Raw genomic sequence first — 25,432 nt, 5'->3', positions numbered from 1 at the left:
TGACATGTCAGCAAACAATTTTTCCTACTTCAATCAAATCAACGCAATCCTCGGGACCGTTACGACTATGGTTCCGTGTCTTAAAAATGTTTAAATTGTGAATCATTCTTAAATATCGGAGCTGGTGTTCAGTGCAGGAAATGTAAGTAAGTTGCTTTGTGAATTAATTACAGTGGTTAAATCAAATGGTGGGTACTTAACAAATTAGACCAAGTGATTCCAGCACACATCAGGTCACAGTCATTATGGCTCTGTTGCCATGGCCACTCCTCTTTTTCATTGTGTACGTGTGTTTGTGTGCGTGCCATCTGCTGTGTGAGTGACAATACTTTAATAGGGGTCAAGATGCACAACTCACATTAATGGGACCGACACCCCTCAGCTCGCACTCATCCTGTTGGAGAATCAAGGAAATTAAATGCAACACATCAGAGGACACCAGCAAACCAATCACATGATATGTGTTGGAACACCTGGTCACATGACATGACACCTTCAGGAAGTCAAATTTGAGTTTTATTAGGGCTTTCAAGTTCTTTCACATCACGCTCATCCTCCATAAAGCACTCAATATGTAAACCAAAAATGTTTTTTTTAGATGCATTTATTTTGAATATAGACCAAATGTTCTGGGTAATTGAAAGGACCATTCAAATTGCATCAGCCACTATGTAAAAACAAATTCTGAAATTGAGGTGATAACAGGCCCAGTTTTGTGGTACTTAAACGATAAATATTTTTAAAGTTTTAAAGGATACCTTTTTTTTTTTTTATCATGAGATAGATGATATTTACAGCAAGATTATGTGCCTTTCACTCAAAAATGTCACACCATGACATTTTTATTTTTGCAGTTCTGCTGGCAATTGTTATGTAATGCGGAGAGTCCAAGTAACTATAAAAATAAAATTTGCAATTTGTACTCACTTAAAAAGTGTGTTCCCTCAAAACACAAATCTATTAACATATTCAAACAGGGTTCATTCATTTTCACTACTCCATAACGATTATGATACTCCATAACAAGCTGTTTTCCCTGGCTTCTGGTTAAGTCCTCACTGGTTGAATGTTTGCAGGAGAATATTGTGTTTGGGCCGATAAGTGTCTCCCAGGGTCGATTTTGGTGGCGTGTACATTGTTAAATGACCATCCGTGACATGACGCAAGCTCGTGCCTTTATTGTTGTCCAAATCATATTACACATGCATAGAAGCTTTAATAATAAATACGGTGAGGTGGTTCTGCTGCGTTGTTCCATTCCCAGTAGGCACACGCCGGGTTCTTGACGAAAACTTGACGAATCCATTAGCTTTTTCCTAAACTACTCTGCCAGCATTGAAAATGCATTATATTGTCAATTGTTCTGACTGGGAAGAAAATGAAGGTGAAAACAATTTCAACCAGGTTGAAGTTTGAAAGGTTTTTGTGTACTGATGATGGTTGCATTTGAAGAATCAAGCACTTCGAATGTCACCCTGAACTGATATCGGAGAGTGCAAACATGCTGATGAGGCGTTGCGCTGTTTAGAGAGTAAATATAATGACTCCAAAATTTGCTGCCGTCCCAGCGTTAAATAAGATGCTTCTTGAAGACGATTGTGGTTTGACGTACCATGTCTAAACTACCACACTCCCTCGCGCCTATTGATTCTTGTTAAGCATATGTCTCAAGACAGCTATAGTCTGTCATGTGGAAACTTTATCCCAGATCTAATGTTCTAATGGTGTCTTCTCTGACTCCTATATCATATAATGCTCTGTTATGTCCCTTGATAGAGAGAACATGATGTATGCATCCTCCTGTTCACTGTAAATATACCTATTCAAATACTGATGGGTCTCAGCAGGTCCTGATCGTGATTCAAAATGATAAAATCCTGCACAAATGTACTGTTTTGGTTCCGTGTTGGTAGTCGTTTCCAAGTTTTTCTCCTGTTTGATGAACTAAAACATTAACAATAGAGGACTAGTGGAACGTAAGGGAGTCTACTGACAAGTTGTGACATGTTGTTTTTTTTTGCCGTGGAAAATGATAACATTTTACTTAACTGCTCACAAACAATTATTCATTTACAATAATTGTTTTCCTCTTTATGGCAGTGAGGCATAGTCACAGACAGAACAAATAAATGCTCTTCTATTAGATGGCAGGAAGTACGTACAGTAGTTACTGTGACATTTTTGTTGGCTGGTGTGCCGTGAGATTTTCCAATTGTAAAATGTGTGCCTTCGCCTTCGGTTGGAAACCCCTGATGTAGACATTGCTTGCAAAGCAAACGCCGTGTGAGTGACTGGTGTCCTGCCCTGAGGCAGCAGCAATGCATCACTCCACACTGTCCCGTCACACACTTTAACACAGCTTTAACACTTGCACACACACACACACACACACACACACACACAAAGCCTCCTGAGCAGGAACAGGTCCCATACCCGTTTCTCACCCCATGCAGCCTAAAGGTGGCATTTAACAAGTTGCTATTTTTATGACTCAAAAATAATATAATACACTGACTGGTTGCAATGTTATGACCACTTGCACTAATGACATACAATACAAAAGAAATGCATCAAAAACTGTTCCATTTTGTTTGACATGGTCAGAATACTGGTAATTTAACTGCATTATCGTCATTGTAGTTTGCAATAGTGCGTGACTGAATTCCATCATACATTATTTGACTACAGCTAAATAATAATATCGTAACCGCAGGTTTGGGGAGTAGTAGAGCACATGCAACGTTGTTATGTATTTGGGATACAAAAAAAGAAACGAAAAGGGAATTGTATTCCCCTACAGTTTGAGAATAATGACAACTAATCAGATTACCTATACATTTGGTAAAAAATAAGGATTATTTTGCAGGATTCAAATTCTGTCCTCTTAGACCAGGAGTGAGCAACCTTGAATACTTCAAGCCATTTGGACCATCTCCACCGAAACAAAACAACACTTATTCAAATGTATGAGTATCACAGTAGCAGGTTACGTATGAAAATTAAACAAAATGAAATAAATGGCTGCAAACCTTTAATACTAATAATTTAAAAAAAAACGTTTCTAAAATTCACCCTTCGGCACATTTTCACTGCACCTTTCAAAAAGAACTATTAACACATGTAATGGTTCTTGTTAATTATTTCCTCCCTGCAGCGTGTGAATGAGATGACTGTCCTGCTGTCAAATGATGCTTTGAAATGTCCTGTCGATGCTTTGCCCCCCACCATGCAGCGCACAAACCTGCCTCCCCACCGCCCCCAGCCCCCAAGCCCCGCGCAGCCGGTTCGCCCGGCAGCAACAGCAGCCACTCGGAGCCACGCACCGCACCGCACCGCACCGCACCGCATCGCGGCACCCACGGGACACGGAGGACTCGGAGTGGCGGCCGCACGGGACGCGCGCACCGCTTTCTCTTCATCGTCGCTTTTAACAGTTGCTTTCAATGGTTCCGACGAGTGCGTGAATTGCATTTGCACGCATCAACTTTCACTTATGGTTGGCGAAGATGGGGTCAAGTTGTGCTTTCTCGCGGGGAAACGGCGCCTCGGTGCTGCTGCTGCTGCTGCTGTGGATGTGGATGCTGCTGCGAGGTAAGATTCGGCATCACTGCTCGGTTGTTTTGTTGTTGTTGTTTTCTCACAAGATAGAAAAAGTTTACTGTTAAGAGGGGGCATTATTTGAAAGTCAGATTTATTTCTCTTGTGTGAGACTTCAGCTGACATTCAAATGTGTTGCGCTCCTCAGATATAATAAAGTACTTGCAGCATAATTTGTTTAATAAGACACTTTGAGAAACAAATTAGATTTAAGTGGGGGCATTATGTAAAAGAGAAACAGATTTATTTCTCTTGTGTGAGACTTCAGCTGACATTCAAATGTGCTGCTGCTCTTCCGTTATATAAAAAAGTACTTGCAGCGTAATTTGTTTAAAAAGCCACTTTGTATTTACAAATGTAATTTACAAAGTTTCTGTGTATGGGGTGAAGGGGGATAGATTTACAATATGTACTATAGAGCTGCATTTTTTTGTGTGTATAAAGGGAAGAACAATTGCATGAAGTGGGGGGTGTATTTATAAATGCTCTGTATGTATAATGTGTACAGGTATTCTTTGGGTCTATATGAGGAAATTATGCATGTAATTTGTAAATATTTCCGATTACCCTTCTTGATGGTTAATCTTTTTAAGGTGGTATGGTAAAGGATTAGATAACGTCATCCTGTTCCTTTTCACACCAGCAGTACAAAGTGTTTCAGCACAGTTATATCGTGCAGTTTTCATTTCAATGGTTTATTATCCTGCATGTTTAAAAAAAAAAAAAAAAAAGTAAACTACCGGAAATATTGCTGTATATTGTAGTTGTTTTTCTGAGGTCAAACAATGCTTAGTGCGTGAAGTGACATTGACATGGTGTGTATCTTATGTTATGTGAGTTATGGCATGTTGGTGTAACGGTCGAATGAATAAAGCCATATATCATAATATCATAAGCCCATTCACAATCCCACAGCCCAACTGTACCAACACGGTCGTCCCAAACGGTCTATATTTAAAGTGGTGCTCATAGCTCAGGAGCGTGGACATCTTTGTGGGGACACAAAGTACCGGGATATTCTATGGCCAAAAGTACTGAGATGAACATTTGAATGGTTTGAGAAGTCCCTCAGGGGTTGGGCGAGAACCTTTCATTCGCTCTGAATCTCAAGTCGGACAGTTAGGACAATTCTATGTTTTCAGTTTGGGGGAGGCCTTTTTCATGGTCACTGTGTCCCAGTGCACAAAGCAAGGTCAATAAAAACATGTTTGGGATATAGTGTACTTAGTACAGTATTTAGTAGTGTACTAGAATGGAGATTGGAAGGAAGGCCAACATTAGTAACTGTACGACAAGTTGAATTGACAAAAACTCCGGTCATCTTGTAAAAGGTATTGCCAAAAGTGAAAGGTCTCATAGATTCGATAATAGGAACAACTCAATTGTTTTAAATTCGTGTGTAAGTGTAAGAAAGTAGCTGAACCCAAGAGCAGGCGGAGGCTGATGTAAAATGATGAACAGTTTATTGAGCAAAGGTTATGGAGGTGGTCCTGGATGTGTTAGGCAGGCAGTGGAGAGAACAGGGGCCTGGCAGGAAAGACGTGCGGCAGGAACACTGGGAACGAGGAGACGCAAGGGTAGTTTACATGAGTACGGTGGGCCGTGGTACCGCACCGCTAGGAGAGGCTGCAATACTTAGGCGAGGATTTCCGGGAACAGGCATGCTTATATACACCGGTGGTGATGAGGCTGATAGAAGACAGGTGCTGAAAACAGAGGGGGGGGGGGGGGGGGGTTGGAGAGGACACACAGCGCCCCCCCCCCCCCCCCCGGCTCCAATAATGGAACTGCAGGGCAGTATACGACAGCCGGTGTCCGAATACTGCCGCCACTATAGATGTAGCGCCTGGGCAAATGTAGGCTATTGTGTGCAATTGCTGATTTTGTAAGGGGGCTCCAGTGTAGTCTTATCAAGCAAAAATAGAGCACTTGGTCTTTTCAGTCAAGAGGAAAACGAATTGTCTGTGCCATTTCATTTCTGCAAAAGTGGAGTGACCAGTAAACGTAATTCCCCCGAGAGAAGATGTCTTCTCGCCCGGGTTGGTAAAATGATTCATGATCATTTTTAAGGTGACATGGCCGTATGTAATGTCCTCTGATTATTTGTCACGTTGACAACAGCTTCTCATGGCGCGCAAAGGCTGATTGATGTTAGTTTGCATCACACATCCTGCACATATGACACCTATGTATTTGCGTGTCGCTCCCGATTGGCTTCACATGTACTGTATTAGAAGACATTTCTTCTCACGCTTGCTGTTGCTTTGGTTTGCTCGAGAAAGCAAAGGCTGCGATCCTAATTAGATGGGTGCTATATGATCCACTCACCTGACTGATTGTGGCAACAAAAGAGCTATGCAGGGTGAAAGAGGAAAGGAGGGGAGCAGCGGGCAGGTGTGTAGCAGCTGCTCACATCTCCGGGCAAACACCGCCTGTTTGTTTTCTTTGGGAAAATATTGTCAGAACACACCGCTCAGTTTGTTATCTGTTGCCCAAATGACGCATCACATTGATTTCATTGTACTCTCAACCGCTTCATGACGATGACACATACTCCTTGTTGGAGCTACCGATGCAAGATGCATCTCGGTTCATTGAAAAATATATCTGCATATGTATTATAAAAGTAATGTAAAGATAGTTAATAATACGTATAATATTGTGTGCCCTGCGACTGACTGGCGACCAGTGCAGGTTGTAGTTTGCCTTTCGCCCGAAGTCAGCTGGGATAGGCTCCAGTGCCCCGTGACCCTAATCAGGATAAGCGGTGTTGAAAATGGATGGATGGATGTGTGTGCGTGTGTGTGCTATTCTGAAATAAGGATATCATTGTCCAACAAAGGAAAGATCCAACTGAACCAGAAAGTGAGCACACTGCCGCTTCCAACTCCGGAAAGATTTCTCTTTATTCTTTAAAATGGCTTACTTTAATGAGGATACATTGCTGTACGAGGGCCAAAGTTCCAACCCGGCTTGGTTTTGCACCTGTCGATGCTGTAAATGCTTGCTGGCTGAGAGCAGCCGCCTCCTTTCTAGATAGCTACCTATCCGTCTGGCTAGTCGGCTAGCTCTAGTCATCTGTCACGCTGTGTTGGATCAACCTGCGTCCATTCGTTCTGCCGCGGTTGCCTTTCCGACTTTGGTTTTGGATGCACTCAAACTACGTATGTGCAGTAATTCAAAATGGCGTCCCCACATAAACGGGCTAAAAATTGTGACAAAATGTGGATTTCTTTGTTGCGCCTCCTATCAGAATGACGTAAGTAGTATGATATTGTAAGATTCGTTCCGATTCATTGATTGCTTTTTCAGGCCCACCGATTCGTGCACATGCAGCCCTCGTTGCCTGCAGTGGCGTAGAAAGGAAGGGCATCAAATTAAGAGGTGTTTCAAATGTTTTTGCCAGCCTTACTCATCTACTGTACATGAGAAGGAAAATATCTTGTATTGTAAATCTTGTTAGGCGACACGGTGAACGACTGGTTAGCACATCTGCCTCACAGTTCTGAGAACCGGGTTCAAATCCGGCCCCGCCTGTGTGGCGTTTGCATGTTCTCCCCGTGCCTGCGTGGGTTTTCTCCGGGCACTCCGTTTTCCTCCCACATCCCAAAAACATGCATGGTAGGTTAATTGAAGACTCTAAATTGCCCGTAGGTGTGAATGTGAGTGGGAATGGTTGTTTGTCTATTTGTGCCCTCCCATTGGCTGGCGACCAGTTCAGGGTGTACCCCGCCTCTCGCCCAAAGATAGCTGGGCTAGGTATCCTGCATGCCCGCGACCCGCGTGAGTATAAGTGGTACAGCAAATGGATGGATGGATGGATAAATCTTGTTAAACTGTGTCGGTGTCCCTAACGTTGTGTATGTTTAAAGCACTAATGGCGTAAGAGGGAAAATAAATTGAGCGTGCCTTATTTTGGAGTCTTTAATGTTTTAAACATTTCTCTAATGCATTCGGTGGCCATCCCAATCCTTCCTACTCCAGGTCACGTGTTACTGATTGGTGAAGTGTTTCTTGCTGAGGTAATGAATCAGAGGAAATGGGCAATTAACCCTAAGTGGCTAATAGCAGCCGCAGCCTACACATTTAGATAACGGAAAGGGTCGTCAAAGATCTAAAAGAAATGTTGTTGTTGTTGTTGTTGGAAAGCTATTTTGGTGCATAAAAAGAACTTTCCTAAAATGGACAATCTGCTCATGACGAGTCTTCATGGTTTTCCCAACTAATAATTGATTAAGGCCAACACAAGCAGTCGCAAGCTTTGTTGTGGAGTCCACACAAACCTCATGACAGGCTTTTTCAGAATCCTTTTAATAGCTGACACTCGAATAGAATCCATTACTTCCGTGAGGAGAGCCTCAGATGTTTTCACATAAAAGCATTGAACCGTTTATAGTCCACCGTGACCGTGTTCCCGTACCTTTGACCCTCTTTGACCTTTTGGTAACCCTTAACAAAGTGGTAAGCTCCAGCCATGTCAAGTCCATCCTAGAGGAGGCCATAACCACAACCTCTCTTAAATCCCCTCCCTCTTGCTTGCGTCGTTTTCATTAGCATCTTTCTCTTTTAGCAGCACCATAACAATAAATCTCATTTGGTGCATGCTGATATTTGATTTAGCTCCTTATTACATTACATGATTTAGTAAAGCTTCTGTTTTGTTTTGTCAATATCGAAGTGTCATTACTCTTGTCAATTTGTCTCTCTTGCTGTCACTATGCTTCTTTGAATACAATTTGAAAACATGATGATTGAAGTTATTTGGTAAAGACTGTGTCTTTTACATATTTTATATCAGTGTGGGTAACGTGTTCCTTCTCGTTATACACGCAGGTACTGTATTTATTTGTTTATTGCGGTAGATTGTTAATCTTTTATTTACTCATGCTCAGGAATTCAACAAAAAGCAAACAATAATGTGCACACAGCCACAATCTGAAGAAAGCAATGTTCATGTTTTTGCCGAGGTTGAACACCCCTCTCTTAACTGCGCCAGCTCTCCGCATGATCCTTTAGTCAGTTATGGGTCATGCTTGCTCCTCATGCATGGTTAGAATCTAATTTGCTGCGATGAAAGGACAAGGAGACGTTGATTGAAATTTTGCCCTTCGGGAATTTGGGCCTTTTGTTTCACATTGGTCTTGACAAGTTATTTTCCAGTTCTCTAGTGGTGCCCGCTGCGTTTGACATAGTATTTACAACTATGAGTGAAGCAAAGAAGGACATTTGTGAGCTCGTGGTCTGTGTGAGTGTACTGCAGATCCATATGGGAGGAATAATAGTCCAGTATTATTTCATTAGTGTACTGCTAACCATGTTGGATTCAGCGTTTTCCCCATCCATCCATCCATCCATCCATCCATCCATCCGTTTCCGATGCCACTTAGCCTCACTACGTTCGTGGATGAGCTGGAGCCAATCCCGGCTATCTTCGGACGAGAGGCGGGGTACACCTTGAACTGGTCGCCAGCCAATCGCAGGGCCACCCTGATCCCTAATCGCACAGTACATATAAACAAACAACCATTCACACTCACATTTACACCTGTGGATAACTTAGAGTCTTCAAATAACCCCCCCAAAAAAACATGTTCCTGGAATGTGGTTGCTTGCTTGCATGGAGAAAATCCGTGCAAGCACAGGGAGAACATACACACGCCACACAAGAAGGCTGGAGCCCGAGGCAAGCATCCAACCTCTGAACTGTGAGGCAGATGTGCTAACCGCTCATCCACTGTCCCGCACCATCCCCTCATTTAAGTCTTTATTTCTGGATGTATGACCTCTCTGTTCAAACTCACGTATTGAACCCTTCACTTCACTTGGAAATTCATTTTCCACCAGCCAGTGCCAGAAACTTTGAGAGCTTTAATTCCATTTGTGCTGGCCACACCGCCACCTCCCATAAGGGAGCATCTATCTCTTTGTTCCATCATGTGCTCCATATTCAAGATTGAATGTAGGAGATGGTGCAGTGACACTAAAACGTGAACAGCTGACGAACCAAGAAAAGCCACAAAGTAGCACCAGTAAAATTGAATAATCCAAGTGCAATAATCAAATAACTATCCCCCCAAAAAAGAAGTGAATTGTCAAATATGTGGTGTTGATGTATAGTTATAATCTAAATATGCTGTTCCTATCCTATTGGCAACTGGAAGGAAATGGTTCTTATGCAGACTCAGCATCCCCAAAGGATACAGTATGCGATACAGAACTGTGAAAACTTCATAGGCCGCCATTAGCTTTGTTATTTTAAAGTTAATGTTTAATTCAATCTTGAATGTTATTTAGAGGTTTTGTGAATTTCATTCAAATTTCATGTCCGTCATTTTACAGTAAGAGTTGGCAGGTTAACAAAAACTGTTTATAGGGTTGCCCAAATCTTGAGGATTATCTGGATAAAGTATGGATGCAGGGTTTATTTTCACCATTTTGAGTCACGGTGGTATGAGCCGAACCAGCCACCCCCTAGAATTATAATGGACCATCCGCACGTTTGTCATCCTTTGTAAACCAGCAAGTGGCCTGCTTACTCACGCACAAATAAACAATAACCCAAAAAAACCACATTGATTTTCACTTTTGATAACAGTGAGGTCTTGACTATTGCGACTTTCAAGTTATACGTATATGGTCACTCCAGCCTTGTTAAAACAGCAAATCCGAGGCACAGCATGTAAAATTAGAAGTGATATCCTCGTGATTCTCGTGTGCAGTTCGTGCTTCGCAACATCTGCTGCTGTGTACATTTGAGTGAAGCTGATCGCCTAATCACTGCTGCTCTTATGAGATGTTTTCCCAAGCAGGATAGTGACTCAGAGTGTGCATCACGTGAACAATTCTTTCTCCCATTGACAGACCCCTGGGAGTTCTTCAAACTTAATTTGTACTTGCATCTAACCCCTAAGGAGATGTTCTATTAGATTTGTTGATGACTGATGAACACGGTACATTGGCTCTCATGCTCTTCTATTCTCTTTGAGCTAATTGGATTACATGATTTGGTGTAATGGATTATTATGTTAAGGTATGCAGCACAGTAAAGTGAGCAAAATACCTTTTGCTGGGAAGTGATCAGATGCATCGTGATGCTTCCCTTGTAAGAGGAAATGGCTTTATTTCCTACTAACAGCTCCTTCCTTTAAAAGCATGATCTTTATTCAATGCTTCTAGTGTGACATGATGAAAGAATATTGCACACTGGCGAAGGAGGGATTTTAAAATGTCATGATCAATAATGGCTTTCAGAAGTGAAATTCTATCTCAACATGGAACTTTTTAACTAATTGAATCCCATAACTGCTGTTTTTGTTTTTGTTTGTTTTTTTACAGGTGGTGTTGTCATGATAACTGATGATTCGGGGGGTAATTGTAATGTTTGCATTGTTGAATTGATAGGACAGAGTGAATTGGATAATAGTACCACAGAATAGAGCTGTGCGTGAAGCTACAAAAGTGATCGCGTTTTCTATTGCTGTGCATGGGCTCATAGACAAGTCTTGCTTCACAGAGCGGGTCCATTATGTGTGCCGTGAGATGATTTCACACGTGCTGCCGTCAGCTTTTCGCCATGTCTGTCTCATCAGGGGAAAACAATCATCATCAATGTTGATTAGTACGGTTATTGATTGGTCTGCTGCCTTTCCAATGAGTCGTTTCCAAGGACACATGCAGCTCATGTTGACCTTGGCAAACAAAGGCCTCTGTGTTCACACCAACCAAGTGAAAAGAGGGAGAATATCATAGATGGGAGATGCAGCAGCCACCTCTACTCATCTTCAGTGCTTTCTATCGCCTGTGATGTTGAGTCGGTGACTCCTGGAATTATTTCCTTGAGATCTCCACAGTATATGTGCATATATGGCGAATCTCAGCCAGCACATCACATGATCTCACTGCTGCTAAATCTATCAGTCGAAGCATGCACTGAGCTAATTGAGTTCCCGTCTTTGTCTGGGACAGCAGAAAGGGCGTCCCACCCTATCAGGCCTGAGTGAGAACCTCTAGACACACTTTGGTTTGTGACTGCATCTCATAGATATTGTAATGAGCCTCTGTCCACTTTGTCCTTCCACAGATAATATACGAGACAAAATGGACACACGGGTCATTATTACCTCCTGGCATCTCAACAAGGTCAAGCAAAGAGTGTGTCGTCATTGTGGCTGTTTTCTAAAAGTGTTTTTCTCATCCACTCAGAGGTAGAAAATAGCTATTGCAAACATGGGGGATGGATGCAAGAGGCCTCTTGTGCAAACACAGTGTCTGTCTGCAAAATGACATACTCCTACTTGGAAAGAGATCACGTACACTATATGCAGGAGGCGCAGCGCGGCATCAGCTTTTATAGATGTTTGGTCGTTGTAAAAGTTCAGCTTATGGGGGTAATATTTGCTTTGCTACAACAGGCTAATGCTGTCCCAGAAATAATTTACTCATATTCCACTTCCTGGAAGAACGTTATTTGCGGTGTTAACCTTACGTGGCCTGAATAACTGAAATGTCACTTTTATATCCTTTTCGTGGGGAATGTAATGTGTCATCGTGTTTTTACAGACCGCAAATATCATTTGCCTTGAGAGGTCTGTTTGAGCCATTCAATTAATTAAGTCTGATCACTTGCTTGCCGTTGGCTTCAGTCCTGGAGAGAAATTGAATTTTGACTCATATGAATAAGTTGTGTTGCATAGTCACGGTGGCATCAAGCCAACAGAAATATGTTTGGCTCCCTCTGGTTAGCATCTGGGACCTTCCAGTTGCTTAAACAGAGGAGCTTGATGCTTGCTATTGCTATTATTTATTTTTGCTCATCTTGAAATAAATCACTATCAGTCATTATTGTCACTTGTCTGCTGATTTATGAAAATGATTTCAATACCGCATTCCACCGTGACAAGCATGGGTCTCGCTTAGCAAGATGATAGTGCCCTCTAAAGGCTATAATTAGTATAATTAGAGGCCAGCCTCCCCCCTGTATCTTCAATTCAAATCTTGTAATTTGTCCTACAGGAGGAACAAGCAAGAGGACCGCCGTGTGTTTGTTTTTCTTTCCTTATAGGAACACTTTCAACAAAAAAAAATGTTGCAGCCACCCCGAGTGAATCACAATCTTTCAGGAAGGAACATTTTATCCATCAATCCAGCCCCCTGTCATCCAAGTCCTGTGAAATTAAATCAATGTCTGAAACCAGAGCTGAGGCCTGAATTGCACCAACAGAAATAGAAAATCTAGTTTTGCTGTCTGCTAATGACATTAGCGCGCTCCCTAAATGGTCGCCCACTGTCGTCAAAGAGGATCATAGCAGGGATGTAATTTCAGGACGAACACTCGCATCTCAATTTTCCTGTAAAACATATAGCCGATGTGATTCAGCTCCTTATGGATTAGCCTTACAAGCACATATACCACCCCCCTTCCTCTGGCAGGTAATGATTCATTTCTCTTCTGTATCATGTGATCTGGCGTAATTAAACTACTCAAGGTGAATACAAGGACGATTGGAAACCACATGGTATCGACCACATGAGAAATTCATTAAAAGAGCTGCATAAGTGCCATTTGAGCCCTCCTTTCAATTGAAGGACTGTAACATGTCATGCTCCATTTTTCTGCTCATTATCATTAAATTCAATAAAAGATATATATTTCATATTGTTTTATTTCATGCGACCCTAGCGAGGATAAGCGGTACGGAAAATGGATGGATGGATAGTTATTTTATGTTCACGTTAGTAAGGATAAGCAGTACTGAAGACGAATGAAATGAATGAATGATTATAATCCCCCACGCGCAATCAGTCATGCAGAGTGAAAGCTGTGCACAAACTCTCCTACACCTCTAGCGATTTCTTCATCAAAGATCATGTTCCTCTTCTTTTTTAAAAACAATTATTATTTGTGTGTGTGTGTGTTAACAGGGGCTAAAGGATTGTACTTCCCTCAGAATGAGTACAAGGAGACCATTTATGTTGGCCAGACAGCAGGGAGCTGGGTCCTCCAGGTCCACGCCATGCTGGACAGCGAGTCAGAGAAGCCGCACTTCTACCTGTGCTGGCTGAGCTCGCCCAAGCGGACCGCCTACAGCTCCTGGTTTAACATGGACCCCGACACAGGGGTGCTGTCCTTGAGCAAAACCCTGGACGAGAATGACTTTGCCTCGCTATGTGAGTGGCATACAAGCAGTTCACATAAATGTAGAGCCTATTGTAACGATGCTGTCAGGTATCCTCTAATTTAAGATTCAATTAGATTGGCTACTCTCTACCCATACTGATAAAGGAGTTCCATCATCAGGAAGAGATCTGTTAGAGATTAAAATGCCTCTGTCTCTCTCTCTCTCTCTCTCTCTCTCTCTCTCTCTCTCTCTGCATTTTATCAGATAAACCTTCATGGTCGGTGAAGAAGTTGTCCCTCTATGTCATGGTGCTACCAACACTCACCAAGCTGTCCTTGTGCAGTACAAATTCCCCTCGGATCATCCTGGACTTTGTTAATGCAACGATGCCGCAGTGTGCACAGACAGATATGAAAGAGCTATGCTTCCCTCACCGAGACACTTCCAAACCACACATCATGGAGAACAGGTTCCCCGGGGCCGTAATGCAGCTGCGACGACTCTCCAGACTCAATGTGTGCCCCAACTACACCATCTCTTACAGTGTGGAATCAGGTTAGAGACGAACAAAAAGTCCAACATTGTAGCCTCACGGGTGCTGCTTTTTTGTGTTGACCCGAGACGTCTACTGCTTGGGACCCCACTGCACCTTTTTAGCCCTGGATATGGTACCGAGTGTTAAGCCACGTTTTCACCAAGTGGTACCGTTCTGTTAAGGTCACCACAGAAACACAGATGACTTCACAGCTAATCATCCAACTTCTGACACCATTGGTCTCAGTAGGCTGACCCTCAACCTGGATTTGAGGGTTGAATAATGTGTCCACTGACCACGTCACCAAGGAGCTAGGCATTATTATGTACGGAAGGGTGCCAAAAGGTTGTGTTTTATTATCCTACACAACCTTTGAGAATGAAAATACCAAATATTGAGAATATTCATACCGGGCCATACCACCTTTTTGGAACTGAGAGCTACTTCTTGGGTATTGATTAATGCAAACGTTTGATACATGCTTCTGAAATAACATATTTGCTCATATTACCTTTAATTATATCATTATTATTAATAATGAATTATGTTCATCAATTTGAAGACACCGGTGATGGTAATGATTTCTCACAATAATGATCAACAACTATCGGTAGGAAACAGATCACTATCAACAAGCAACACTTGATTTCAATATATCTGAAGTGTTGTCACAATATCAAAGTTGTGACTTTGATAAAGCACCTGGAAAAGAATCTTCTTTCTCACTCGGAGCACACTGCTGTGGGAAGTGACCCTTTTTGGGAGGCCCACTACGCAGATCACAAACTGCTCTGTTGCTCTAACTCTTAAAATGCCACACAAAAAAAAAAAGAAAGAAAAAGTGGTATGATGTCATTTTTAACAGTGAGGTATTCCTGTATTGTTCTGGTATTGATATACAGTGGATCGCTGCAAGTGTTTACATTTTCAAATGTAAACACTTGCAGCGATCAACAATTCCGATCAGTGATGAGCTATTTTGAGAACAGGCCCCGATGTGGTCCTTCGGGGGCACCCGGGTGGTGACCCCTTACATTACATCACATCTTGAAACACACTAATGGACTCTGACTGACTCCCCAAAATTGACAGAGCACATTTTCTTTCATCAGTGTAGTCTAAACAGTGGTGAATATTTCCTTTTGTTCTAATAGAGACGCCTGCACCATTCGCTGTGAATCAGAACACCTCAGAGATGGTCGCGACTGCTCCTTTAGACCGAGAAGAAAGTGAACGTTATAGGCTCCTGTTAGTTTGCACAGTTCGGACGGAGAGCGCCATCACAACGCTGGACACTCCTCTGGATGTGTTTGTCAATGACGAGGATGATAACGCGCCATATGTGAATGGAACAGACACGGCAGATATTGTCATCAGCTTCAATCGGACTAAAGTAAGAAAACTAATTTAAAAAAACCGCAGCTGAAATGATCTTTATAAAAACACTGATTCATCTCATTTGTCTCTTTCCAGGGTGGTACTTATGGCACGTTGTCAGTTTTTGACAGGGATTTGACCTCCCTTTATTCCATAGACCAGAGTCACAATAGATATGTTGAGACCCTGGTCAACACTGACCAATGGACAAAGAAAACATTTGATGTAAAACGCAGCTTCAGTGAAAAGAAAGCTGCTCACAACGGCGTCAGAGAAACCATTCATAACTATCGTATGTAATCCTATCCCCTGAACATCATCTTTTCAAGAACAGATGTTTGTGAAGAAAACTTTTCACCATTCCCTTTTAGAGCTGGTCCTCAAGAGGAACCTGCCTGTGACGGAGAATCGCAGCATGCAGCTGGACTACCAGGTCAATGACACCACCTACCCGGGTCTACAGCGAGCTGTGTCACTTCACTTCAACGTCACCATCTTACCAGTCCACATCCGCTTTGAGAACATCACACATATCTTCAAGCTCACACGCAGAGCTTCGATCTATGCTCAGGTATTTAGAAATTCTTAAAATCAACTACTAGTGTATGTGGCCAGATTCTCACTCACTTTGCTCAGCATGGGATCGTTTTGAGACACACGACCAACATCAATTGGGAAAATTACGATGTGCTCTTTGTCTGAGAATTAGGGCTTTTCGGTTATCCTGATCGATCCATTACCTCAAATTAATCTCTGTTGGATTGTTTTGGTTGCCCTTATTATTTATTGTATTTTTTCAAAGTTGTCATTAAACTGTGATACACCACATTCAGTATTTTGTCAACAAAGGTGTACAGTACTCTGATGATTTCTTCTAGAGAGAACAAAACTTTATTACTGGACTAAATGAAGGTGTAGAGGGGATCGTTAAAGCAAGTTCTCAAAGATTTCGGTGGATCACGTGATCTAACACAAATATTTTTATTATAATATTGATATTAGTAATGCAGAATATTACAAATGTTTTTTGTTTAGTATGTCACAGCCTTCTTGTCAAGCCTGCCCCCTGCTGACTAAAACTCCGTCCATCCATCCATTCGTTTTCTTGTCACCAGAGGCAGGGTACACTCTGGACTGGTTGTCAGCCAATTGCAGGGCACATACATCTGAAAGTGACATCAAATCCTCTCTCGCCCCTTTTCAGGTTGGCAGAGTCTGCGTGGAAAACTGCCAACAATTTGATGGCTTCAGTGTCACATACCAGCTCGAGGTTCCCGATAAGAACATCTCTGCTGACGAGCTGTCCTGCTATGCGGCCATAAGCATCACCCAGGCACCTGACCAAATGTGGGGACTCCTCTACGTCAATGACTCTGAGCCTCTGCGACGACCCGAGTGCCAGGATCTGCAGTACATTGTTGTCGCTCGGGAGGCGCACACACAGTTGGAGGCCAGCACTCAGATCCAAATCATTCTGGATATTGAAGGTGGGACACCTGCAAATGCTATATTCAATGCAATGTTTTCATATGTGAAGTAAATTCTAAAGCTCAACACAAGAAGGGTTTCTTTATCAGCGCACATCATTTCATCTCAGTCCTTTCTTTCCATTGTTTAGAATGAAGTGTCATTTTGCATGCTGTTCCTCTCTTCCCAGTGCATTTAGTAATGTACAGTATGTTTTGTGTCTGTTTTGCGTAGTAAACCAGGACAGTCAAGAGAGTCAGCAGTTTCTTTCCTGTGCAGAAAACAGACACAGAGGAGATTGTGAGTCCACCAGAGGACTAGGGGCGACCACCGGGAGATGCCAGTGGAGGCAAGGCACTGAAAAAGGTCATTTTAAATGTATATAGTAGGTTTTTTTTTTCTAAAACAACAACAACAACAATATGTACTAACAGTTGTCATTTTTTAATATTTAGATTGTTCACAGGGAGCCAACTGGGAAAGTGAAACACTTGGGTTGTTCGACACACTATGCTACTTAAATAATATACATATAATTTCTTTTTCAGGAATTACAGAAAACTACTCGACCTGCTCCCCAGACCTGGTCACATGTCCAGATAGCTTTTGTGATGCAATTGAAAGCAAGGATACATCAATATGCCCGCAAGACTGTACGAGTAAGTTGTGATATCATTCATGTTTTCTTTAAAGAGGCATGGCAGATTCTGACTGCAGCATTCACAATGTTGACTGTGTACATGTGTTGGTACGTGTCTATGTGTGTGTCTGTGCGTGTGTGTGTGTGTGTGCGTGTGTGCATGTGTGTGAAGAGGAAACTGTCACCGGAGGTCACGAACTCGGCCTGAGGAACGGCATCCAGGCTGGCTACGGGACCTGCTACTGCTTGACTGAGAGATGCTTCTGTGAAAAGGAAGATATTGAGGGTGAGTTGTCACAGAACTAATTGCAACTCATGGATATGCAATGAAGACATTGCACACGAATGCTGAAAAAGGCTGTTTCAGGCCAAAATGCCCCCACCCCCCTCATCCCCATCCAAAAAAAAAAAACAAAAAACAATAAATTGGGGACTACAACCTTGAAAAATAAAATCTTGTGCAGCATTTGCCATTTGGGGGCCCAAGGCAAACCCAGACGTGGGGCCTTTCGCATCCGTGTACTGCAAATGTTATTGAATATCAATGTTTATCATCAACTAAAAAAAAATAATACATTTGAGAAAATTGATTAGATGATTATGCAGATTTGAATACAGTTTACCACTTCAACTGCTTTAATTCTCACATCTTTGTGATGAAAAGCAGCCCTCGTGTCACTCTCCACTTCATCTCTGCTGAATCCTCCTCGGCTGACACTGACAGCAGTGCTACTGCTAATACTGGCAAGAGCGGCTTTTGCTGTTGTCAGTTACGACCATTTGGTGTCACTGTGAAAACGTTTAAAGACTTATACAGTTTTCATAAAAACTATATGTTTTCTTCTCACCTTTTCCTCATCTCCGCTCCACTGGAATAGCTGTGCTTCATTTTCCTCACAACACAATAACAAGTTTGTTTCCCTGAATCAAGTCTGCAAATCTGCAGTAAGAAGGTGGAATAGTCCATTGTATGAGACGGGAGCGGCAAAGTTTGTCCCAACAAAATTATGAAGTTAATATTTGTGTTTCCAATGTCCAAATGTCGTCATTTTCATTTTAGTTTAGTTAGTCTGGTCTAAGCTCTTAAATGCACAGCCAAAAACTTACTATATTATGATGTCACATCCTAAAATGGTAGCTGCTCAAGTAGAGTTGCACACCTGGCTCCTTATTCCTTTTTTAATGAATAAAGTCCTTTACCCGATTATTTTATAAAAAAAACAAAAAGATTTGGGAAGGATACTCGAATACTAAAATTTTCGACAGCTGCATCCCTAGTAAAAACGGTCAGGATAGATTAAGCATGTTTTATGTACTTTTAAACGTGTGAAAAAAAACTAAAACAATAATTGCTTTAAATCAAATAACTCTTTATTAATCAGTTTTTATGAGATGTTTGGGGGCCCCCGGAAATCTCTGTGTTTCCCTAATGGTAAGTAGACTCCTGGCAGCATAGCAATGTCCGATCAATCTGATTGGATACGTAGTAAGTGCTTTGATCTTCCGCCAATACCATGACATCATTGTTGCATAAACGCGTCTGTGTCACTGATCTCATCTTTGACCCTGGAGTTCAAATCCAAGATTTTGCAAAAAGAAAATAGCTCCTCATGATCAAATGATCCTCATTATGTTATGTTTTTTGTGGATTGCTTCGATCAAAAATAATTCCACACAGTTAAAGCGTTTGCCTTTTTTTTTTTTTTTTTTTGTCATATGATAAAATTGTCACGATTCCCGTAGCGTACTAGAAATGACATCATTAGATCGTGTTCATGTCAGTACTAAACCCACATTTCTACTGTGTGCCCCAGAGGTGCTATGTGACGACATGTGTAAGACTGTCATCGCCACGGCTCTGCTCCTCTCCTTCATCATCTCCATCCTCCTTTCTTCATACTTCCTCCACCGGTACCACAAGAACTCCCCCAAGCCCCCAATAGCGTCGGCCGAGATGACTTTCCGCCGGCCGGCCCAGGCCTATCCCATCAGCTTCCCTGCTAACAACCTACGTAGAGGCTCGCAGGAATCCATCGAGACCGACACCTTTAAAATACCCGTGAGCTGCTTCTCACACCGCACCTTTTGATGTTGACACTTTGAGATATCAAGTGGGACATTGTGTTCATTTTCTTCCAACAGGAAGATCCCAAATGGGAATTCCCTCGTAAGAACCTAGTGCTTGGCAAGACTTTGGGAGAGGGAGAGTTTGGGAAAGTTGTCAAAGCAACAGCATTCAGGTTGAAAGGAAAAGCGGGTTACACTACTGTGGCTGTGAAAATGCTTAAAGGTAAGAAAGATCAAAACACAGCAGAGGCGACTAAAGGATTATATCATACATTGACAAGACACTTCATTAGGTACACCTACACACAGATTTCCATCCATCCATTTCCGTACCACTTATCCTTACTAGGGTCGCGGGCGTGTGGGCACCTATCCCAGCCGACTCTGGGTGAGAGGCGGGGTACACCCTGAACTGGTTGCCAGCCAATCGCAGGGCACATATAGATAAACAACTATTCACACACACATTCACACCTACGGGCAATTTAGAGTCTTCAATGAACCTACCATGCATGTTTTGGGGATGTGGGAGGAAACCGGAGTACCCGGAGAAAACCCACGCAGGCACGGGGAGAACATGGAAACTCCAGACAGGCGAGGCCGGATTTGAACCCGGGTCCTCAGAACTGTGAGGCAGATGTGGGCACCGTGCCGCCCTAGGTTGCACATTTGTTGAGGAAAATATTCACACACCATTTTATAACGACACCTAAGGTCAGGGCCATTGTAGTTGAGATTACAAATGGAAATTCCCCACACTGTGTGGGCAGTGAGACACATAAAAGGAGACAGATTTCGGAAGAGAACCGCGTCATCTTGCTGAATGGCTCTTGTGACCTTTTTAAAACAAAATTCAACTCCTTCCCAGCCTGATCATTGACTCCTTCCACGAGCTTGTCAACTAAAGAACAGGAAAAAATATATACACAGTAGAAGCACGGTGGTGAGCAAAACAACTCTTGCTCCCCGTCACCCATTTGCATTTGCCAAAGGTAACAATGCTCAGTTTGGAGTGACACTGTCAGAGCGATGGTACTGTAACACCAGTTAACAGTAAACTTTGTAGAACAAAACTGCATCCATACTGAGTGTTGTTAGCTATATTATGCTTTCCTTATATAACTACATGAGTGGGGAAAGGGATGCGCACGTGTACCTAATGTTGTGGCCAGTGTGTCTTTGTAAAGACACACTCTGAGTTAATTAATGGTTTGTTAATATAAAATCATTGTTATTCTCCATGATAGAAAACGCCTCCCATAGTGAGCTACGGGACCTGTTGTCAGAATTCACTTTACTCAAGCAAGTTAACCATCCTCACGTCATAAAGATGTATGGAGCATGCAGCCAGGATGGTAGGACCGCAGCAAAGCTCCTCAGTCACACTCTGCGTTGTGCACGGAGTCTGAAGACTGTTTTTCTTCTGAATAGGTCCGTTATACCTGATCGTCGAATATGCCAAGTTCGGGTCACTTCGCAACTTCCTTCGCGAGAGCCGGAAAGTCGGCCCGAGCTTCGTGGGAATGGACGCGAACCGAAACTCCAGCTACTTGGAGAACCCAGACGACAGGGCACTCACTATGGGCGACCTGATCTCCTTTGCATGGCAGATATCCAGAGGCATGCAGTATTTAGCCGAAATGAAGGTTTGCAGTTGTTTTTCATATCGTCATGATATGTGTCGTGATTAAGCTTGCTGAGAATCTTTGTCGAACAGCTTGTTCACAGGGACCTCGCAGCGCGAAATGTACTCGTGGCAGAGGGAAGAAAGATGAAAATCTCAGACTTTGGCCTCTCCAGAGATGTGTATGAGGAGGACTCGTACGTTAAGAGGAGCAAGGTGACGGGAAAAAGAACCCAATTTGAAATGTTTCCCGATCATCCCTGATTTCACAATCGAAACCTTGTTTTCTTTTTTGAAGGGTCGAATACCTGTTAAATGGATGGCGATAGAGTCCCTGTTTGATCACATTTACACAACACAAAGTGATGTGTGAGTACAGTCAACCTTTTGACTTTTTCGAAGAAACAACTCAAGATGCTTCATTCTTTAAGATATTACGACGAATGATGTTTAGCAGAATGTTTCACCTTCATCTTCTTTATGACAGCTGGTCCTTTGGAGTGCTCTTATGGGAAATTGTGACATTAGGAGGTAATCCGTACCCGGGCATTGCACCCGAACGCCTCTTTAACCTGTTGAAGACTGGCTACAGGATGGAGAGGCCGGAGAACTGCTCCGAGGAAATGTGAGCGCTCCTCTTTGTTACTTTGCATCATCTACGACAGTCATGTCCTCTGAGTGCAATGTGCCATACACCGCACTGCTGGGAAATCGGGTACTATTTACTCAAGCAACTGCAAAAACATGTCCTGCAGGTATAACCTCATGGGCCGATGCTGGAAACAAGAATCGGACAAGAGGCCGACATTCTCTGACATCAGCAAAGAACTGGAAAAGATGATGGTTAAAAGTCGGGTATGGTGAAGCAATACTATACAGTATACACTATTGTTCAATCAAATCTATTGAAAGAGCACACGTCATTTTTCATCATTTCCATTTCATTTAACTATGACTTTTGCATTATTCGCACTACCTTTCTTCACCGATTGGCTGCTGATATGTTTCAACTACCTTAGAGTGAGACGTGTTATGTCCGTTTCTACTTAGGATTCCTTGTCTTATAAATTGCTACATTTGGGAATGAAGGGAAATAAATAATTCACTGTCTGTATTTTTGGGGTCATTCTTTACAAAACAAATAGATCCGGACGAGACAGCGAGAAATGACAGCGTTTCTTTTCCTGTCCTCAGTTTGTATACCATTAGACTAGTGAGTGTAATCAGGATGCACGCATGCGGCATGAAAACCATATTGCAAGCTTACGTTTTAAGGCAAACTGCACGCGTGGACTGTTGATGCTGCTGGAACTACAGTGCATTGAAGCTTTGGTTCCATCCTATAAATGCATGCTTCCTTTTCCTGATCTCAAACCTTTAGAACCTATCATTAGCTTTTGAAGAGCAAAGAATGTGGCCTGGGCAAGGATGCATTTACAGCAAAACACTGCACCCTGAATTCGTCTTGTTCCAACAGGGTTGTGGCCCGATCAAACAAGGAAGTGTGTTAATGCACACAGATTACAAAAAGAAAAACTCAGCCCGCCCCACATAGTCAGCCTAATCACACCTTGATCTGCTTTTGTCAGGATTACCTGGACCTGGCAGCGTCCACGCCTGCTGATGCCCTGCTGTACGATGACGCGCTCTCTGAAGAGGACACACCACTTGTGGACTGTAATAACGCCCCTATCCCTCGAACCCTCCCCTCCACATGGATTGAAAACAAGCTCTATGGTAGAATTTCCCATGCATTTACTCGATTTTAGAAACAGGACAAACATGCTCTGTGTTTTAGCAAGTTATGATTGGCTTTCTATAGTCAAGCGTGTGTGACTGTGAGCTGGGCATGCCTTTTGCTGATTATTCCTGACCATTTCATCGTAAATTAGAGCCTCAGAGAAATGCAATACTATCTGTTGTCTTTATTTGGACCTGCTTCTAATGTACAGGAAAGCTTACCAAAAACTCTACATTTGTAAATAATACTCACTATACTCATCATTATAATTTCTACATACCTCTTCATTAACATTTTATTTTATATATTATTTGTTTTACTTTTTTTTTTTTTTTTTTTTTTTTTTGGTCGTAATGTTCTCATTTGTTGGCACTGATGGAAACAGGTGACATTTGAAACAGGTCCTCGCTGAATCAGTCACTACTTGTGGTTTGAATTTCAGATTGTCTTAAATGATTCTCACTTTGCTTCCTTCCTCACCATGTGTAGCTGTTAAGCTAAAATGATTCCATGATAGTGAATGGAGAAACAGCAAGGCTTTTGAGTGCAACTCTTTGGTGATGTTACCTAAATAAACAGAATGTACAGGTTGCTAATGCAATATTCACTGATGCCTCGATTTATTACAAAGACTATCGCCGATAATGATGACAAAGTCATTACTTGACATGTCATGTCACCCTGCCACTACAGAGTTTGATTTAAAAGCCTTGCTGTCTGCACGCTGCTTATCTTTCACTGAGTGCAGAAAAATGATGTGTTCTCATTTTTAGGCATGTCATACCCGAACTGGCCCGAGAAGAGCCCGGTACCGCTCAACAGACATGATGCCACTAATCCAGTCTTTACAAGATATGCCAATGATAGTGTTTATGCAAACTGGATGGCTTTGCCTACACCCGCAAAAACTGTGGACAAGCTCGATAGCTAGATGTGACAAGACAAATCCACACTGTCGAAAAGGTGTGTTGGTAGATGTGTATATTTCTATAAGACTGTATATATACAATCTGATGCTAAAGTTGGTTCCCTTTTATTTCTGTTGCACTGGTATTAAAAGTGGGGTCTCTTTTTGCTGCAAAACTAGCCGGATCAAAGTAGGCCATGTTTCATTCAGCTCTTACGTACGTATGTTAATTATTACCTCACGGTCGTGTTGGCCACATTGTATCACTGCATGACTGTTGTACCAGATTGTATGTCAGTGTCAATGTCTTTTAAGTGCCTGTGCAGCTTCGACAATAGCCTCCAAATATTGCTACTGTGAAGATCATGTTCCAGCCCAGGAATTAAAGGGGACACCTTTACCATCATCTGCTGTAGACAACTGGGATGGAGTGGACAAAAAATGCAAAGTTTTCACTTTGGAGGACTGCGCTCCTTATCATGTCCAAAGACCAATTTGATGTTTTACCCACATGATGTTTCAGAAACATTTGGAAACACAGGTAAAACTAAATATTTTTTTGAATCATGTGAAAAAGGTCAGGAAATTAGTGCTACTCTTGTTTGATGACTTAAGGCAAATTGTGGTCATTTTCAGCATCATTTTTTCATTCAGTGTAAAAACAAACGTCAAGGGAAAACCTTATGTAAACTAACGAGTGCTATCATTGCTATGTTTTTCTTTGATTATGATACAGTTAATAAACAATAAAAAAAATGTACATTATGTTCACAGCCTTTTTTTTTTTGTCAAACAGAAAGATCTTGAACAGTTGTATGGAATATTTTATACAAAAATATGTTATTGGTTTACATGGATTAGCCTGTTCAGACTCGTGGAGAGCTGGAGCATCAGCTGACATCAGGCCAAAGGCTGACTACAGCCTGGATTTTCTTCGCTAATCAATCACAAGGCACATATATACACAAACAACCACCCACGATCACATTAAGTTCGTGGGAACTGAACCTTCCCCGTCTGCACAGAAGTCAGGCAAGTACCGCTATTATCAGTGAGCTAATAGAATGGGAGTAAGTCACAAGCAAGTCTCAAGTCACTGTAGGAAAAAAAATCAAGCATGTCAAGTCAAGTCATTTCTTGCTTTTAGCAAATCTCAAGTCAAGTCATACAATCTTGCTCCAGTCGCAACATATATTGGAGTGGTAATGTTTTTTCACATTTTTCTTTTTCCCCACAAAATCTTAACGCTAAAAAAAAAAAAGTAAATTCAATTCAACTGAACTTTATTTGTGAACAAACTACGATGTGTACTTTGTGATGACAGCCTTGTACCTCCTACGGTTCTTAACAGAACACAAT

The 25,432-nt window shown here is 42.1% G+C and overlaps 1 protein-coding gene across 1 annotated transcript; it reads left to right on the top strand.

Moving 5' to 3' along the window:
• Positions 1-3,359: 3,359 nt before the first annotated feature.
• ret (ret proto-oncogene receptor tyrosine kinase) lies at positions 3,360-24,803 on the top strand. The gene is made up of 20 exons (XM_061689355.1): positions 3,360-3,591; positions 13,519-13,764; positions 13,980-14,270; positions 15,405-15,643; positions 15,724-15,919; positions 15,999-16,198; positions 16,832-17,114; positions 17,329-17,460; positions 17,643-17,753; positions 17,907-18,020; positions 19,549-19,793; positions 19,877-20,024; positions 21,049-21,156; positions 21,233-21,447; positions 21,519-21,641; positions 21,724-21,794; positions 21,913-22,050; positions 22,181-22,280; positions 23,015-23,162; positions 23,940-24,803. Exons 1-20 carry the CDS (start codon positions 3,507-3,509, stop codon positions 24,095-24,097), a joined length of 3,351 nt encoding a protein of 1,116 aa, XP_061545339.1. The 5' UTR covers positions 3,360-3,506; the 3' UTR covers positions 24,098-24,803.
• Positions 24,804-25,432: the final 629 nt, after the last annotated feature.

This window comes from Phycodurus eques, chromosome 11 (genome assembly GCF_024500275.1).
Source record: "Phycodurus eques isolate BA_2022a chromosome 11, UOR_Pequ_1.1, whole genome shotgun sequence".
NCBI lineage: Eukaryota > Metazoa > Chordata > Actinopteri > Syngnathiformes > Syngnathidae > Phycodurus > Phycodurus eques.
This window is presented reverse-complemented; position numbering and strand designations above follow the sequence as displayed.

Bases quoted from the DNA above. Each gene is read 5' to 3' on its own strand.
- ret (XM_061689355.1), top strand. From the start codon at position 3,507: ATGGGGTCAAGTTGTGCTTTCTCGCGGGGAAACGGCGCCTCGGTGCTG. The intron at 3,592-13,518 runs GTAAGATTCGGC...GTGTGTTAACAG, and splicing joins GATGTGGATGCTGCTGCGAG to GGGCTAAAGGATTGTACTTC. The intron at 18,021-19,548 runs GTGAGTTGTCAC...TGTGTGCCCCAG, and splicing joins TGAAAAGGAAGATATTGAGG to AGGTGCTATGTGACGACATG.